The sequence below is a fragment of the Salvelinus alpinus genome, chromosome 8 (genome assembly GCF_045679555.1).
Source record: "Salvelinus alpinus chromosome 8, SLU_Salpinus.1, whole genome shotgun sequence".
Taxonomy (NCBI): domain Eukaryota; kingdom Metazoa; phylum Chordata; class Actinopteri; order Salmoniformes; family Salmonidae; genus Salvelinus; species Salvelinus alpinus.
This window is the reverse complement of record NC_092093.1, coordinates 65,923,042-65,941,729: the sequence shown is the minus strand read 5'-3', so window position 1 is coordinate 65,941,729 and position 18,688 is coordinate 65,923,042. Positions and strand designations below refer to the sequence as shown.

The 18,688-nt window shown below is 40.9% G+C and overlaps 1 protein-coding gene across 8 annotated transcripts in view; it reads right to left on the bottom strand.

Annotated features, from left to right (window-relative positions):
• Positions 1 to 3,261: 3,261 nt before the first annotated feature.
• The window catches only part of tpk1 (thiamin pyrophosphokinase 1), an 82,797-nt gene continuing 67,370 nt past the window's right edge, over positions 3,262 to 18,688 (bottom strand). For 7 of the 8 annotated variants that reach the window (XM_071414749.1, XM_071414756.1, XM_071414754.1 and 4 more), the window contains one exon: positions 3,262 to 5,265. In XM_071414749.1, coding sequence (XP_071270850.1) covers positions 5,013 to 5,265 — 253 coding nt within the window. In that variant the 3' untranslated portion in view covers positions 3,262 to 5,012. The remainder of the gene's footprint in view (positions 5,266 to 18,688) is intronic. The other variant, XM_071414757.1, reaches the window with a different exon arrangement.

Sequence of the window (18,688 nt, the reverse complement as noted above, 5' to 3'; positions counted from 1 at the left end):
CCTATTGTCCTGTAGCCCATCCCAGCCTTGTGCAGGTCTACAATTTTATCCCTGATGTCCTTACACAGCTCTCTGGTCTTGGCCATTGTGGAGAGGTTGGAATCTGTTTGATTGAGTGTGTGGACAGGTGTCTTTTATACAGGTAACGAGTTCAAACAGGTGCAGTTAATACAGGTAATGAGTGGAGAACAGGAGGGCTTCTTAAAGAAAAACTAACAGGTCTGTGAGAGCCGGAATTCTTACTGGTTGGTAGGTGATCAAATACTTATGTCATGCAATAAAATGCAAATTAATTATTTAAAAATCATACAATGTGATTTTCTGGATTTTTGTTTTAGATTCCGTCTCTCATAGTTGAAGTGTACCTATGATAAAAATGACAGACCTCTACATGCTTTGTAAGTAGGAAAACCTGCAAAATCGGCAGTGTATCAAATACTTGTTCTCCCCACTGTATATATATATATATATATATAAAGTATTTGGACACCCCTTCAAATTAGTGGATTCGGCTATTTCTGCCACACCTGTTGCTGACAGGTGTATAAAATCTAGCACACAGCCATGCAATCTCCATAGACAAACATTGGCAGTAAAATGGCCTTACTGAAGAGGTCAGTGACTTTCAACCTGGCACCGTCATAGGATGCCACCTTTCCAACAAGTTAGTTTGTAAAATGTCTGTCCTGCTAGAGCTGCCCCGGTCAACTAAGTGCAGTTATTGTGAAGTGGAAAGGTCTAAGAGCAACAATGGCTTAGCCGCGAAGTGGTAGGCCACACAAGCTCACAGAACAGGACCACCGAGTGCTGAAGTGAGTAAAAATCATCTGTCCTCGGTTGCAACACTCACTACCGAGTTCCAAACTGCCTCTGGAAGCAACACAATAACTGTTTGTCGGGAGCTTCATGAAATGAGTTTCCATGACCGAGCAGCCGAACACAAGCCTAAGATCACCATGCGCAATGCCAAGTGTCGGCTGGAGTAGTGTAAAGCTCGCCGCCATTAGACTCTGGAGCACTGGAAATGCATTCTCTGTAGTGATGAATCACGCTTCACCATCTGGCAGTCTGACAGACTAATCTGGGTTTGGCGGATGCAAGGAGAATGCTACCTGCCTGAATGCATAGTGCCAACTGTAAAGTTTGGTGGAGGAGGAATAATGGTCTGGGGCTGTTTTTCATGGTTTAGTGTCGGCCCCTGTTTCAGTGAAGGGAAATCTTAATGCTACAGCATACAATGACATTATAGACGATTCTGTGCCTCCGACTTCGTGACAAGAGTTTGGGGAAGGCCCTTTCCTGTTTCATCTTTCCCTGTGCACAGAGCGAGGTCCATACAGAAATGGTGTCTCAAGATAGCTGTGGAAGAACTTGACTGGCCTGCACAGAGCCCCAATCTCAACCCCATCGAACACCTTTGGGATGAATTGGAACGCTGACTGCAAGCCAGGCCTAATCGCCCAACATCAGTGCCCGACCTCACTAATGCCCTTGTGGCTGAACCAGCAGCAATGTTCCAACATCTAGTGGAAAGCCTTCCCAAAAGAGTGGAGGCTGTTATAGCAGCAAAGGGGAGACCAATTCCATATTAATGCCCATGATTTTGGAATGAGATGGTCGATGAGCAGGTGTCCACATACCTTTGGTTATGTAGCTGTGCATTTGGAAAGTATTTAGACCCCCTTCCCTTTTTCCAAATTGTATTACTTTACCAACTTAATCCATTTTAGAATAGTTTTACTCCCTCAACAATCTACACACAATACCCCATAATGACAAAGCAAAAACACATTTTTGCAAATGTATTAAAAATAAAAAACTAAGTATTCAGACCCTTTACTTGGTACTTTGTAGAAGCACCTTTGGCAATGATTACAGCCTTGTCTTTGGTAGGATGCTACGAGCTTGGCACACCTATGTTTGGGGAGTTCCTCCCATTCTTCTCTGCAGATCCTCTTAAGGTCTGTCAGGTTGGATGGGGAGCATCGCTGCACAGCTATTTTCAGGTCTCTCCAGAGATGTTCGATCGGGTTCAAGTCCAGGTTCCGGCTGGGTCACTCAAGGACATGCAGAGACTTGTCCCTGAAACCACTCCTGCATTGTCTTGGCTGTGTGCTTAGGGTCGTTGTCCTGTTGGAAGGTGAATATTCGCCCCAGTCTGAGGTCCTGAGTGCTCTGAAGCAGGTTTTTGTCAAGGATCTATACTTTGCTTCGTTTCTTTCCCTCGAGCCTGAATAGTCTCCCAGTCCCTGTCACTGAAAAACATCCCGACAGCATGATGTTGCCACCACCATGCTTCACCGTAGGGACGGTGCCAGGTTTCCTCCAGATGTGACGCTTGGCATTCACGCCAAAGAGTTGAATCTTGGTTTCATCTGACCAGAGAATCTGGTTTCTCATGGTCAGAGTACTTTAGGTGCCTTTTGACAAACTCCAAGCGGGCTGTCATATGCCTTTTACTGAGGAGTGGCTTCCGTCTGGCCACTCTACCATAAAGGCCTGATTGGTGGAGTGCTGCAGAGATGATTGTCCCTTCTGGAAGGTTCTCCCATCTCCACAGAGGAACTCTGCAGCTTTTTCAGAGTGACCATTGGGGTTTTGGTCACCTGCCTGACCAATGCCCTTCTCCCCCGATTGCTCAGTTTGGCCGGGTGGCCAGCTCTAGGAAGAGTCTTGGTGGTTTCAAACTTCTTCCATTTAAGAATGATGGAGGCCACTGTGTTTTTGGGGACCTTCAATGCTGCAGACATTTTTTGGTACCCTTCCCCTGATCTGTGCCTCTACACAATCATGTCTCGGAGCTCTACAGACAATTCCTTCGACCTCATGGCTTGGGTTTTTGCTCTGTCAACTGTGGGACCTTTTGTATAGACAGGTGTATTCCTTTCCAAATCATGTCCAATCAACTGAATTTACCACAGGTGGACTCCAATCAAGTTGTAGAAACATCTCAAGGATGATACATGGAAACAGGATGCACCTGAGCTCAATTTTGAGTCTCATAGCAAAGGGTCTGAATACTTATGTATAAATATGGTATTTCTGTTTTTCATTTTTAATACATTTGCAAACATTCTGAAAATCTGTTTCGCTTTGTCATTATGGGCTATTGTGTGTAGATTGAGGGACATTTTTATTTATTTAATCCATTGTAGAATAAGGCTGTAACATAACCACAGATCATAATCAAAAGGAATCTAGTTCTTTTAGCATGACATCAAGTGAATGGAGCAGCCATGTTTATATTTTAAACCCCTTCAATCAAACAATCAAATGTCTTTATTGTCCTACTTGGGAAATGTGTTGTGCAGTCAGGGTTCAACAATAAAAACAACATTTAAAAACAGTGACAACCATACAACAGATATACATCATGAGATTGGTTACAGTGTACGATCAATAAAAGGCGCAGTCATTGTGCAAACGTGCATCAATAAATATGCATTATTTAATTTCATGTGTAGATTTAGAAAGTTTATGGCCTGTGGGATGTTGCTCTTGGATCTATTGCTCTTGAATTTGGGAAGTTGAAAACAATGACCTGAAGGGACGAGCTCAAAATCGTCAATGCCCGGGTGATTAGAACAGTCTAGGATACTGTTAGCTCTCCTCATCACTTACTTCCTAAATGTTTCTAAGAGCTGTGTCTGCTGCACCCCGATGACTTGCTGGCCACCTCTACCACTGTCTAGCCTGTTTTTGTTGCAAACATTAAGATTGCCAAACCAGGCCACCGTCGAAAACATCAACACAGATTCAATAAAACTCCTGTAAAACAGTCATCATTGCCTTGCTGACAAAAGTTCCATCTTTCTCAGAAAGAAAAGTTGATTTGGAACCACATCGATCAAGAAGGTTCTTGTGGAGTTCTCTGGAATTGTATGTCTGTAAAATGTAATGATTCTGTGACGAGAGATTATTATTGTACCATCTCTTTTGATCTCTGTTCTAGAAGATTGCCATGGCGACAGTGATTGGGTTTGCCATCATGAGCTTCATCGGGTTCTTTGTCAAGCTCATCCACATCTTCAACAACATCTTTCAATTGTGAAAGTAGGACCGCACCTTCAACATAGGACAAGACACTGCAGGACACACACACCAGGAGTCAGTTGGACAGTAGGCAGTCAGTACTGTATTGTGCACATTATTGGTAGAAAACATCATTCAAGTTCAGTCCATTTGGCTTTGTAGGTTAGCATAGATTGGGTGATTTGACTACAGTGTTCTAAAGTGCACTAATGTTACCAGTCTACGAGATCCAAATATATGATTAATTGGTATCAAGATATGTGCATAGATGCATGTAGGTCTGCGATAATATCAAACTATGTTTTGCAGTTCTATTTGATTTAATGGAATGCATGAAACACGCTCTATTTTAAATCATAAGGCATACAGCCTTTCTGCCACTACAGTTAAGAGGAGTGGATGATTGTATACTTTTGGGTGAAGGGGAGAAACTGAATTAGCCTCTGTGTGACCCTGTTTATGTGAGTTCTCTTATCTCTCTCAGGGGCGGTTTAACCTCTGGAGATGTTGCACAACTACAACTACAAAACTACAATAACGAGAGACCTTAGGCAGCGGGGCACTGTGGAAAAGTGGTGCTGGGAGGGTAGTGAAGGGATGCCATTTTTTTTTTTACATTGTTTGCAATGTTTTTATTTGTCTGTGTTAATAAATCAAAGAAATACGCAGCTTGACTTATGTTTGACTTGTATATAATGTGTATCTATGTTTGTTAAGCGACAACGGTGAAGGCACATTGGGCCTGCGTTCCAAACCGTAGACTTGCACCCTAAGATCCACCCTTGAGAAGTATGGATTTGAACCCCACCTCAGATCTGCAATGGTTCGTCTTCAAGGGGAAGGGAGCAAGTCTCCAGTTTGGAATCAGGACGGAGTTTCCTAGGCTAGTGGTGAATCTATAGTCTAAAGTGGCTTCCTCTTGTGACCGTACAGAGATTCCTTCACCAAGGAAGGAAAGAGGCATTTTTCCAGTATTTCAACTAGGCAGAAGCGTGAATTTTCAGTTGGGGAGAGGAAGCCATTAGCCTATTTAAATGACACCCATTTGTCCATTCTGGAAGGAGGTGGAGCACCCTGGTCGATGATGTCATTTCCTGTCCCTGCAGATGCCCATGCTCCAGAGCAGTGGCTGGTCCGTTGTCACGGTTACAGGCTTCCTCTGGTCTCCCTGGGCGACAGGCTCGTAGGTGTTGGATGTGCTCACCAGCTTCCCGAACTGCAGTACCTGGTTGTCTATAACACACAGAGTCAGCCAGACATGCTCCTTAGCCTACAGAATCTACTCAGCAAGCAGTGGAGTGAAAAACACTTGTGGGATAATGCAGGTTCATTCCAACCACACCATAATTTACAAATACACTGTCCTCCCTGTGTAACCCCCAAGGGGGTCCAGTCTGAGGCCACCCTATTCTGTGCAAGCACTCAGCTGGGACCTGGGAAGCAGTGCTGGGAAGGTCATCTCGGGTGAGAGAGAACTCACACAAGGACTAGCATTATGCTTGACCACTGAGCATAAGGAAACTGGGAACTCGTGGGTCGACAAATCCTCTCAAAGCCAACCTTTTGGTCCAGACAGGACAGGAGAGACTTACACCGAAGAGCTGCAATAAGTTGAGGGTTTTCAGGTTCTCTTTTCATGTGTGCCATTAGTATTAATAAAATAACATTCTTACACAAGTGGAGACTTTTCATTACAAAGTGAGAGGACTGTAGCTAAGGGGATGATATTTGTCTTGGAGGTTACTGAAGATGAGTTAGCCTTGAATCCAGGTCAACACTGACCTCCTATGGCCAGATCTGGTATTGCAGGATTACTAACATCAGAAGTCTATTATTGTCATGCCAGATCTATTTAATATAGACTCAACCTCAAGGGTTGATGTAAAAAGGGGATATAAATAACATTTTAGTGATTCATTGATTGGTTTAATGGACAGAAAATTCTGCTCTGTGTGTTTATCTCACATGGACTGTCTGGATTATGCCATTGTTTAACACTGTTTAACATTGTCTATTGGGATTTTAGAACTAACAACACACCTGGTGTTCCCTTGGAAACAATGAAGTTATTATATTACCACATTCTACTGACAGTCAGGATCAAACAGCATTCTATTCCACTGCATCAACTCAACACATCTCATAATTACTTTGCTTTTCAAACGTCTATTGGGACAGGAGAACAAAACATATGTAGAATAATACATTTGTTTTTGAATGTGTGTTAAAAATAGTCTCCAGGACGGAACTAAACAAACAGAAGGAGAAGAAAGAAAACAGCAAAGAGAACAAATCAAATGACCACAGGCGGATGAATACACTTCAAAGACAAAACGCCCTTCTGCTGCAAAGCCCTGTGAACAGCCATGATATTAAACTGTGTGTGTGTGTTGTGAACAGCCATGATATTAAACTGTGTGTGTGTGTGTTGTGAACAGCCATGATATTAAACTGTGTGTGTGTGTTGTGAACAGCCATGATATTAAACTGTGTGTGTGTGTTGTGAACAGCCATGATATTAACCTGTGTGTGTGTGTTGTGAACAGCCATGATATTAAACTGTGTGTGTGTGTGTGTTGTGAACAGCCATGATATTAAACTGTGTGTGTGTGTGTGTTGTGAACAGCCATGATATTAAACTGTGTGTGTGTGTTGTGAACAGCCATGATATTAAACTGTGTGTGTGTGTTGTGAACAGCCATGATATTAAACTGTGTGTGTGTGTGTTGTGAACAGCCATGATATTAAACTGTGTGTGTGTGTGTTGTGAACAGCCATGATATTAAACTGTGTGTGTGTGTTGTGAACAGCCATGATATTAAACTGTGTGTGTGTGTGTGTTGTGAACAGCCATGATATTAAACTGTGTGTGTGTGTGTGTTGTGAACAGCCATGATATTAAACTGTGTGTGTGTGTGTGTGTTGTGAACAGCCATGATATTAAACTGTGTGTGTGTGTTGTGAACAGCCATGATATTAAACTGTGTGTGTGTGTGTGTGTTGTGAACAGCCATGATATTAAACTGTGTGTGTGTGTGTGTGTGTGTGTGTGTGTGTGTGTTGTGAACAGCCACGATATTAAACTGTGTGTGTGTTGTGAACAGCCATGATATTAAACTGTGTGTGTGTGTGTGTGTGTGTGTTGTGAACAGCCATGATATTAAACTGTGTGTGTGTGTGTGTGTGTTGTGAACAGCCATGATATTAAACTGTGTGTGTGTGTGTGTTGTGAACAGCCATGATATTAAACTGTGTGTGTTTGTGTGTGTGTGTTGTGAACAGCCATGATATTAAACTGTGTGTGTGTGTGTGTGTGTGTGTTGTGAACAGCCATGATATTAAACTGTGTGTGTGTTGTGAACAGCCATGATATTAAACTGTGTGTGTGTGTGTGTGTGTGTGTTGTGAATAGCCATGATATTAAACTGTGTGTGTGTGTGTGTGTTGTGAACAGCCATGATATTAAACTGTGTGTGTGTGTGTTGTGAACAGCTGTGATATTAAACTGTGTGTGTGTTGTGAACAGCCATGATATTAAACTGTGTGTGTGTGTGTGTGTTGTGAATAGCCATGATATTAAACTGTGTGTGTGTGTGTGTTGTGAACAGCCATGATATTAAACTGTGTGTGTGTGTGTGTTGTGAACAGCCATGATATTAAACTGTGTGTGTGTGTGTTGTGAACAGCCATGATATTAAACTGTGTGTGTGTGTGTGTGTTGTGAACAGCCATGATATTAAACTGTGTGTGTGTTGTGAACAGCCATGATATTAAACTGTGTGTGTGTGTGTTGTGAACAGCCATGATATTAAACTGTGTGTGTGTGTGTGTGTTTTTAATATCATGGCTGTTCACAACACACACACACAGTTTAATATCATGGCTGTTCACAACACACACACACACACACACACACAGTTTAATATCATGGCTGTTCACAACACACACACACACACACACAGAGTTTAATATCATGGCTGTTCACAACACACACACACACACAGTTTAATATCATGGCTGTTCACCTGTGTGTGTGTGTGTGTTGTGAACAGCCATGATATTAAACTGTGTGTGTGTGTGTTGTGAACAGCCATGATATTAAACTGTGTGTGTGTGTGTGTTGTGAACAGCCATGATATTAAACTGTGTGTGTGTGTGTGTTGTGAACAGCCATGATATTAAACTGTGTGTGTGTGTGTGTGTGTGTGTGTGTGTTGTGAACAGCCATGATATTAAACTGTGTGTGTGTGTGTGTTGTGAACAGCCATGATATTAAACTGTGTGTGTGTGTGTTGTGAACAGCCATGATATTAAACTGTGTGTGTGTGTGTGTGTGTGTTGTGAACAGCCATGATATTAAACTGTGTGTGTGTGTGTGTTGTGAATAGCCATGATATTAAACTGTGTGTGTGTGTGTTGTGAACAGCCATGATATTAAACTGTGTGTGTGTGTGTGTGTGTGTTGTGAACAGCCATGATATTAAACTGTGTGTATGTGTGTTGTGAACAGCCATGATATTAAACTGTGTGTGTGTGTGTGTGTTGTGAACAGCCTTGATATTAAACTGTGTGTGTGTGTGTTGTGAACAGCCATGATATTAAACTGTGTGTGTGTTGTGAACAGCCATGATATTAAACTGTGTGTGTGTGTGTTGTGAACAGCCATGATATTAAACTGTGTGTGTGTTGTGAACAGCCATGATATTAAACTGTGTGTGTGTGTGTTGTGAACAGCCATGATATTAAACTGTGTGTGTGTTGTGAACAGCCATGATATTAAACTGTGTGTGTGTGTGTTGTGAACAGCCATGATATTAAACTGTGTGTGTGTGTTGTGAACAGCCATGATATTAAACTGTGTGTGTGTGTGTTGTGAACAGCCATGATATTAAACTGTGTGTGTGTGTTGTGAACAGCCATTATATTAAACTGTGTGTGTGTTGTGAACAGCCATGATATTAAACTGTGTGTGTGTGTGTTTTTAATATCATGGCTGTTCACAACACACACACACACAGTTTAATATCATGGCTGTTCACAACACACACACACAGTTTAATATCATGGCTGTTCACAACACACACACACACAGTTTAATATCATGGCTGTTCACAACACACACACACAGTTTAATATCATGGCTATTCACAACACACACACACAGTTTAATATCATGGCTGTTCACAACACACACACACACACACAGTTTAATATCATGGCTGTTCACAACACAAACACAGTTTAATATCATGGCTGTTCACAACACACACACACAGTTTAATATCATGGCTGTTCACAACACACACACACACACAGTTTAATATCATGGCTGTTCACAACACACACACACACAGTTTAATATCATGGCTGTTCACAACACACACACACACACACAGTTTAATATCATGGTTGTTCACAACACACACACACACACACAGTCTAATATCATGGCTGTTCACAACACACACACACACACAGTTTAATATCATGGCTGTTCACCTGTGTGTGTGTGTGTTGTGAACAGCCATGATATTAAACTGTGTGTGTGTGTGTTGTGAACAGCCATGATATTAAACTGTGTGTGTGTGTGTGTGTTGTGAACAGCCATGATATTAAACTGTGTGTGTGTGTGTGTGTTGTGAACAGCCATGATATTAAACGTGTGTGTGTGTGTGTGTGTGTGTGTGTGTGTGTGTGTGTTGTGAACAGCCATGATATTAAACTGTGTGTGTGTGTGTGTTGTGAACAGCCATGATATTAAACTGTGTGTGTGTGTTGTGAACAGCCATGATATTAAACTGTGTGTGTGTGTGTTGTGAACAGCCATGATATTAAACTGTGTGTGTGTGTGTGTGTTGTGAACATCCATGATATTAAACTGTGTGTGTGTGTGTGTTGTGAACAGCCATGATATTAAACTGTGTGTGTGTGTGTGTGTTGTGAACAGCCATGATATTAAACTGTGTGTGTGTTGTGAACAGCCATGATATTAAACTGTGTGTGTGTGTGTGTTGTGAACAGCCATGATATTAAACTGTGTGTGTGTTGTGAACAGCCATGATATTAAACTGTGTGTGTGTGTGTGTTGTGAACAGCCATGATATTAAACTGTGTGTGTGTGTGTGTGTGTGTTGTGAATAGCCATGATATTAAACTGTGTGTGTGTGTGTGTTGTGAACAGCCATGATATTAAACTGTGTGTGTGTGTGTTGTGAACAGCCATGATATTAAACTGTGTGTGTGTGTGTGTTGTGAACAGCCATGATATTAAACTGTGTGTGTGTTGTGAACAGCCATGATATTAAACTGTGTGTGTGTGTGTGTGTTGTGAACAGCCATGATATTAAACTGTGTGTGTGTGTGTGTTGTGAACAGCCATGATATTAAACTGTGTGTGTGTGTGTGTGTGTGTGTTGTGAACAGCCATGATATTAAACTGTGTGTGTGTGTGTTGTGAACAGCCATGATATTAAACTGTGTGTGTGTGTGTGTGTGTGTTGTGAATAGCCATGATATTAAACTGTGTGTGTGTGTGTGTTGTGAACAGCCATGATATTAAACTGTGTGTGTGTGTGTTGTGAACAGCCCTGATATTAAACTGTGTGTGTGTGTGTGTTGTGAACAGCCATGATATTAAACTGTGTGTGTGTGTGTGTGTGTGTGTTGTGAATAGCCATGATATTAAACTGTGTGTGTGTGTGTGTGTGTGTTGTGAACAGCCATGATATTAAACTGTGTGTGTGTGTGTGTGTGTAGTGAACAGCCATGATATTAAACTGTGTGTGTGTGTTGTGAACAGCCATGATATTAAACTGTGTGTGTGTTGTGAACAGCCATGATATTAAACTGTGTGTGTGTTGTGAACAGCCATGATATTAAACTGTGTGTGTGTGTGTGTTGTGAACAGCCATGATATTAAACTGTGTGTGTGTGTGTGTTGTGAACAGCCATGATATTAAACTGTGTGTGTGTGTGTGTTGTGAACAGCCATGATATTAAACTGTGTGTGTGTGTGTGTTGTGAACAGCCATGATATTAAACTGTGTGTGTGTTGTGAACAGCCATGATATTAAACTGTGTGTGTGTGTGTTGTGAACAGCCATGATATTAAACTGTGTGTGTGTTGTGAACAGCCATGATATTAAACTGTGTGTGTGTGTGTTGTGAACAGCCATGATATTAAACTGTGTGTGTGTTGTGAACAGCCATGATATTAAACTGTGTGTGTGTTGTGAACAGCCATGATATTAAACTGTGTGTGTGTGTTGTGAACAGCCATGATATTAAACTGTGTGTGTGTGTGTGTGTGTGTTGTGAACAGCCATGATATTAAACTGTGTGTGTGTTGTGAACAGCCATGATATTAAACTGTGTGTGTGTTGTGAACAGCCATGATATTAAACTGTGTGTGTGTGTTGTGAACAGCCATGATATTAAACTGTGTGTGTGTGTGTGTGTGTGTTGTGAACAGCCATGATATTAAACTGTGTGTGTGTGTTGTGAACAGCCATGATATTAAACTGTGTGTGTGTGTGTGTGTTGTGAACAGCCATGATATTAAACTGTGTGTGTGTGTGTGTTGTGAATAGCCATGATATTAAACTGTGTGTGTGTGTTGTGAACAGCCATGATATTAAACTGTGTGTGTGTGTGTGTGTGTTGTGAACAGTCATGATATTAAACTGTGTGTGTGTGTGTGTTGTGAACAGCCATGATATTAAACTGTGTGTGTGTGTTGTGAACAGCCATGATATTAAACTGTGTGTGTGTGTGTGTTGTGAACAGCCATGATATTAAACTGTGTGTGTGTTGTGAACAGCCATGATATTAAACTGTGTGTGTGTGTGTTGTGAACAGCCATGATATTAAACTGTGTGTGTGTTGTGAACAGCCATGATATTAAACTGTGTGTGTGTGTGTTGTGAACAGCCATGATATTAAACTGTGTGTGTGTTGTGAACAGCCATGATATTAAACTGTGTGTGTGTTGTGAACAGCCATGATATTAAACTGTGTGTGTGTGTTGTGAACAGCCATGATATTAAACTGTGTGCGTGTGTGTGTGTGTGTTGTGAACAGCCATGATATTAAACTGTGTGTGTGTTGTGAACAGCCATGATATTAAACTGTGTGTGTGTTGTGAACAGCCATGATATTAAACTGTGTGTGTGTGTTGTGAACAGCCATGATATTAAACTGTGTGTGTGTGTGTGTGTGTGTTGTGAACAGCCATGATATTAAACTGTGTGTGTGTGTTGTGAACAGCCATGATATTAAACTGTGTGTGTGTGTGTGTGTTGTGAACAGCCATGATATTAAACTGTGTGTGTGTGTGTGTTGTGAATAGCCATGATATTAAACTGTGTGTGTGTGTTGTGAACAGCCATGATATTAAACTGTGTGTGTGTGTGTGTGTTGTGAACAGCCATGATATTAAACTGTGTGTGTGTGTGTTGTGAACAGCCATGATATTAAACTGTGTGTGTGTGTGTGTGTGTGTGTGTGTGTGTTGTGAATAGCCATGATATTAAACTGTGTGTGTGTGTGTGTGTTGTGAACAGCCATGATATTAAACTGTGTGCGTGTGTGTTGTGAACAGCCATGACATTAAACTGTGTGTGTGTGTGTGTTGTGAACAGCCATGATATTAAACTGTGTGTGTGTTGTGAACAGCCATGATATTAAACTGTGTGTGTGTGTGTGTTGTGAACAGCCATGATATTAAACTGTGTGTGTGTGTATGTGTGTGTGTGTTGTGAACAGCCATGATATTAAACTGTGTGTGTGTGTGTTGTGAACAGCCATGATATTAAACTGTGTGTGTGTGTGTGTGTGTTGTGAATAGCCCAGATATTAAACTGTGTGTGTGTGTGTGTTGTGAAGAGCCATGATATTAAACTGTGTGTGTGTGTGTGTGTGTGTGTTGTGAACAGCCATGATATTAAACTGTGTGTGTGTGTGTTGTGAACAGCCCTGATATTAAACTGTGTGTGTGTGTGTGTTGTGAACAGCCATGATATTAAACTGTGTGTGTGTGTGTGTGTGTGTGTGTTGTGAACAGCCATGATATTAAACTGTGTGTGTGTGTGTGTGTGTGTGTGTGTGTGTGTGTTGTGAACAGCCATGATATTAAACTGTGTGTGTGTGTGTGTAGTGAACAGCCATGATATTAAACTGTGTGTGTGTGTTGTGAACAGCCATGATATTAAACTGTGTGTGTGTGTGTGTGTGTTGTGAACAGCCATGATATTAAACTGTGTGTGTGTTGTGAACAGCCATGATATTAAACTGTGTGTGTGTGTGTGTTGTGAACAGCCATGATATTAAACTGTGTGTGTGTGTGTGTTGTGAACAGCCATGATATTAAACTGTGTGTGTGTGTTGTGAACAGCCATGATATTAAACTGTGTGTGTGTGTGTGTTGTGAACAGCCATGATATTAAACTGTGTGTGTGTTGTGAACAGCCATGATATTAAACTGTGTGTGAGTGTGTTGTGAACAGCCATGATATTAAACTGTGTGTGTGTTGTGAACAGCCATGATATTAAACTGTGTGTGTGTGTTGTGAACAGCCATGATATTAAACTGTGTGTGTGTTGTGAACAGCCATGATATTAAACTGTGTGTGTGTTGTGAACAGCCATGATATTAAACTGTGTGCGTGTGTTGTGAACAGCCATGATATTAAACTGTGTGTGTGTGTGTGTGTGTGTGTTGTGAACAGCCATGATATTAAACTGTGTGTGTGTTGTGAACAGCCATGATATTAAACTGTGTGTGTGTTGTGAACAGCCATGATATTAAACTGTGTGTGTGTGTGTTGTGAACAGCCATGATATTAAACTGTGTGTGTGTGTGTTGTGAACAGCCCTGATATTAAACTGTGTGTGTGTGTGTGTTGTGAACAGCCATGATATTAAACTGTGTGTGTGTGAGTGTGTGTGTTGTGAACAGCCATGATATTAAACTGTGTGTGTGTGTGTGTGTGTGTGTGTGTGTGTGAACAGCCATGATATTAAACTGTGTGTGTGTGTGTGTGTAGTGAACAGCCATGATATTAAACTGTGTGTGTGTGTTGTGAACAGCCATGATATTAAACTGTGTGTGTGTGTGTGTTGTGAACAGCCATGATATTAAACTGTGTGTGTGTTGTGAACAGCCATGATATTAAACTGTGTGTGTGTGTGTGTGTGTTGTGAACAGCCATGATATTAAACTGTGTGTGTGTGTGTGTTGTGAACAGCCATGATATTAAACTGTGTGTGTGTGTTGTGAACAGCCATGATATTAAACGTGTGTGTGTGTGTGTGTTGTGAACAGCCATGATATTAAACTGTGTGTGTGTTGCGAACAGCCATGATATTAAACTGTGTGTGTGTGTGTTGTGAACAGCCATGATATTAAACTGTGTGTGTGTTGTGAACAGCCATGATATTAAACTGTGTGTGTGTGTTGTGAACAGCCATGATATTAAACTGTGTGTGTGTTGTGAACAGCCATGATATTAAACTGTGTGTGTGTTGTGAACAGCCATGATATTAAACTGTGTGCGTGTGTTGTGAACAGCCATGATATTAAACTGTGTGTGTGTGTGTGTGTGTGTGTGTTGTGAACAGCCATGATATTAAACTGTGTGTGTGTGTTGTGAACAGCCATGATATTAAACTGTGTGTGTGTGTGTGTTGTGAACAGCCATGATATTAAACTGTGTGTGTGTGTGTGTTGTGAACAGCCATGATATTAAACTGTGTGTGTGTGTTGTGAACAGCCATGATATTAAACTGTGTGTGTGTGTGTGTTGTGAACAGCCATGATATTAAACTGTGTGTGTGTTGTGAACAGCCATGATATTAAACTGTGTGTGAGTGTGTTGTGAACAGCCATGATATTAAACTGTGTGTGTGTTGTGAACAGCCATGATATTAAACTGTGTGTGTGTGTTGTGAACAGCCATGATATTAAACTGTGTGTGTGTTGTGAACAGCCATGATATTAAACTGTGTGTGTGTTGTGAACAGCCATGATATTAAACTGTGTGCGTGTGTTGTGAACAGCCATGATATTAAACTGTGTGTGTGTGTGTGTGTGTGTGTTGTGAACAGCCATGATATTAAACTGTGTGTGTGTTGTGAACAGCCATGATATTAAACTGTGTGTGTGTTGTGAACAGCCATGATATTAAACTGTGTGTGTGTGTTGTGAACAGCCATGATATTAAACTGTGTGTGTGTGTGTTGTGAACAGCCCTGATATTAAACTGTGTGTGTGTGTGTGTTGTGAACAGCCATGATATTAAACTGTGTGTGTGTGTGTGTGTGTGTTGTGAACAGCCATGATATTAAACTGTGTGTGTGTGTGTGTGTGTGTGTGTGTGTGTGTGTGTGTTGTGAACAGCCATGATATTAAACTGTGTGTGTGTGTGTGTGTAGTGAACAGCCATGATATTAAACTGTGTGTGTGTGTTGTGAACAGCCATGATATTAAACTGTGTGTGTGTGTGTGTTGTGAACAGCCATGATATTAAACTGTGTGTGTGTTGTGAACAGCCATGATATTAAACTGTGTGTGTGTGTGTGTGTGTTGTGAACAGCCATGATATTAAAGTGGTGTGTGTGTGTGTGTTGTGAACAGCCATGATATTAAACTGTGTGTGTGTGTTGTGAACAGCCATGATATTAAACTGTGTGTGTGTGTGTGTGTTGTGAACAGCCATGATATTAAACTGTGTGTGTGTTGCGAACAGCCATGATATTAAACTGTGTGTGTGTGTGTTGTGAACAGCCATGATATTAAACTGTGTGTGTGTTGTGAACAGCCATGATATTAAACTGTGTGTGTGTGTTGTGAACAGCCATGATATTAAACTGTGTGTGTGTTGCGAACAGCCATGATATTAAACTGTGTGTGTGTGTGTTGTGAACAGCCATGATATTAAACTGTGTGTGTGTTGTGAACAGCCATGATATTAAACTGTGTGTGTGTGTTGTGAACAGCCATGATATTAAACTGTGTGTGTGTTGTGAACAGCCATGATATTAAACTGTGTGTGTGTTGTGAACAGCCATGATATTAAACTGTGTGCGTGTGTTGTGAACAGCCATGATATTAAACTGTGTGTGTGTGTGTGTGTGTGTGTGTTGTGAACAGCCATGATATTAAACTGTGTGTGTGTTGTGAACAGCCATGATATTAAACTGTGTGTGTGTTGTGAACAGCCATGATATTAAACTGTGTGTGTGTGTTGTGAACAGCCATGATATTAAACTGTGTGTGTGTGTGTGTGTGTGTTGTGAACAGCCATGATATTAAACTGTGTGTGTGTGTTGTGAACAGCCATGATATTAAACTGTGTGTGTGTGTGTGTGTTGTGAACAGCCATGATATTAAACTGTGTGTGTGTGTGTGTTGTGAATAGCCATGATATTAAACTGTGTGTGTGTGTTGTGAACAGCCATGATATTAAACTGTGTGTGTGTGTGTGTGTTGTGAACAGCCATGATATTAAACTGTGTGTGTGTGTGTGTTGTGAACAGCCATGATATTAAACTGTGTGTGTGTGTGTTGTGAACAGCCATGATATTAAACTGTGTGTGTGTGTGTGTTGTGAACAGCCATGATATTAAACTGTGTGTGTGTTGTGAACAGCCATGATATTAAACTGTGTGTGTGTGTGTTGTGAACAGCCATGATATTAAACTGTGTGTGTGTTGTGAACAGCCATGATATTAAACTGTGTGTGTGTGTGTTGTGAACAGCCATGATATTAAACTGTGTGTGTGTTGTGAACAGCCATGATATTAAACTGTGTGTGTGTTGTGAACAGCCATGATATTAAACTGTGTGTGTGTGTTGTGAACAGCCATGATATTAAACTGTGTGTGTGTGTGTGTGTGTTGTGAACAGCCATGATATTAAACTGTGTGTGTGTTGTGAACAGCCATGACATTAAACTTTGTTTGTGTTGTGAACAGCCATGATATTAAACTGTGTGTGTGTGTTGTGAACAGCCATGATATTAAACTGTGTGTGTGTGTGTGTGTGTGTTGTGAACAGCCATGATATTAAACTGTGTGTGTGTGTGTGTTGTGAACAGCCATGATATTAAACTGTGTGTGTGTTGCGAACAGCCATGATATTAAACTGTGTGTGTGTGTGTTGTGAACAGCCATGATATTAAACTGTGTGTGTGTTGTGAACAGCCATGATATTAAACTGTGTGTGTGTGTTGTGAACAGCCATGATATTAAACTGTGTGTGTGTTGCGAACAGCCATGATATTAAACTGTGTGTGTGTGTGTTGTGAACAGCCATGATATTAAACTGTGTGTGTGTTGTGAACAGCCATGATATTAAACTGTGTGTGTGTGTTGTGAACAGCCATGATATTAAACTGTGTGTGTGTTGTGAACAGCCATGATATTAAACTGTGTGTGTGTTGTGAACAGCCATGATATTAAACTGTGTGCGTGTGTTGTGAACAGCCATGATATTAAACTGTGTGTGTGTGTGTGTGTGTGTGTGTGTGTTGTGAACAGCCATGATATTAAACTGTGTGTGTGTTGTGAACAGCCATGATATTAAACTGTGTGTGTGTTGTGAACAGCCATGATATTAAACTGTGTGTGTGTGTTGTGAACAGCCATGATATTAAACTGTGTGTGTGTGTGTGTGTGTGTTGTGAACAGCCATGATATTAAACTGTGTGTGTGTGTTGTGAACAGCCATTATATTAAACTGTGTGTGTGTGTGTGTGTTGTGAACAGCCATGATATTAAACTGTGTGTGTGTGTGTGTTGTACATAGCCATGATATTAAACTGTGTGTGTGTGTTGTGAACAGCCATGATATTAAACTGTGTGTGTGTGTGTGTGTTGTGAACAGCCATGATATTAAACTGTGTGTGTGTGTGTGTTGTGAACAGCCATGATATTAGACTGTGTGTGTGTGTGTTGTGAACAGCCATGATATTAAACTGTGTGTGTGTGTGTGTTGTGAACAGCCATGATATTAAACTGTGTGTGTGTTGTGAACAGCCATGATATTAAACTGTGTGTGTGTGTGTTGTGAACAGCCATGATATTAAACTGTGTGTGTGTTGTGAACAGCCATGATATTAAACTGTGTGTGTGTGTGTTGTGAACAGCCATGATATTAAACTGTGTGTGTGTTGTGAACAGCCATGATATTAAACTGTGTGTGTGTTGTGAACAGCCATGATATTAAACTGTGTGTGTGTGTTGTGAACAGCCATGATATTAAACTGTGTGTGTGTGTGTGTGTGTTGTGAACAGCCATGATATTAAACTGTGTGTGTGTTGTGAACAGCCATGATATTAAACTTTGTTTGTGTTGTGAACAGCCATGATATTAAACTGTGTGTGTGTGTTGTGAACAGCCATGATATTAAACTGTGTGTGTGTGTGTGTGTGTGTTGTGAACAGCCATGATATTAAACTGTGTGTGTGTGTTGTGAACAGCCATGATATTAAACTGTGTGTGTGTGTGTGTGTTGTGAACAGCCATGATATTAAACTGTGTGTGTGTGTGTGTTGTGAATAGCCATGATATTAAACTGTGTGTGTGTGTTGTGAACAGCCATGATATTAAACTGTGTGTGTGTGTGTGTGTTGTGAACAGCCATGATATTAAACTGTG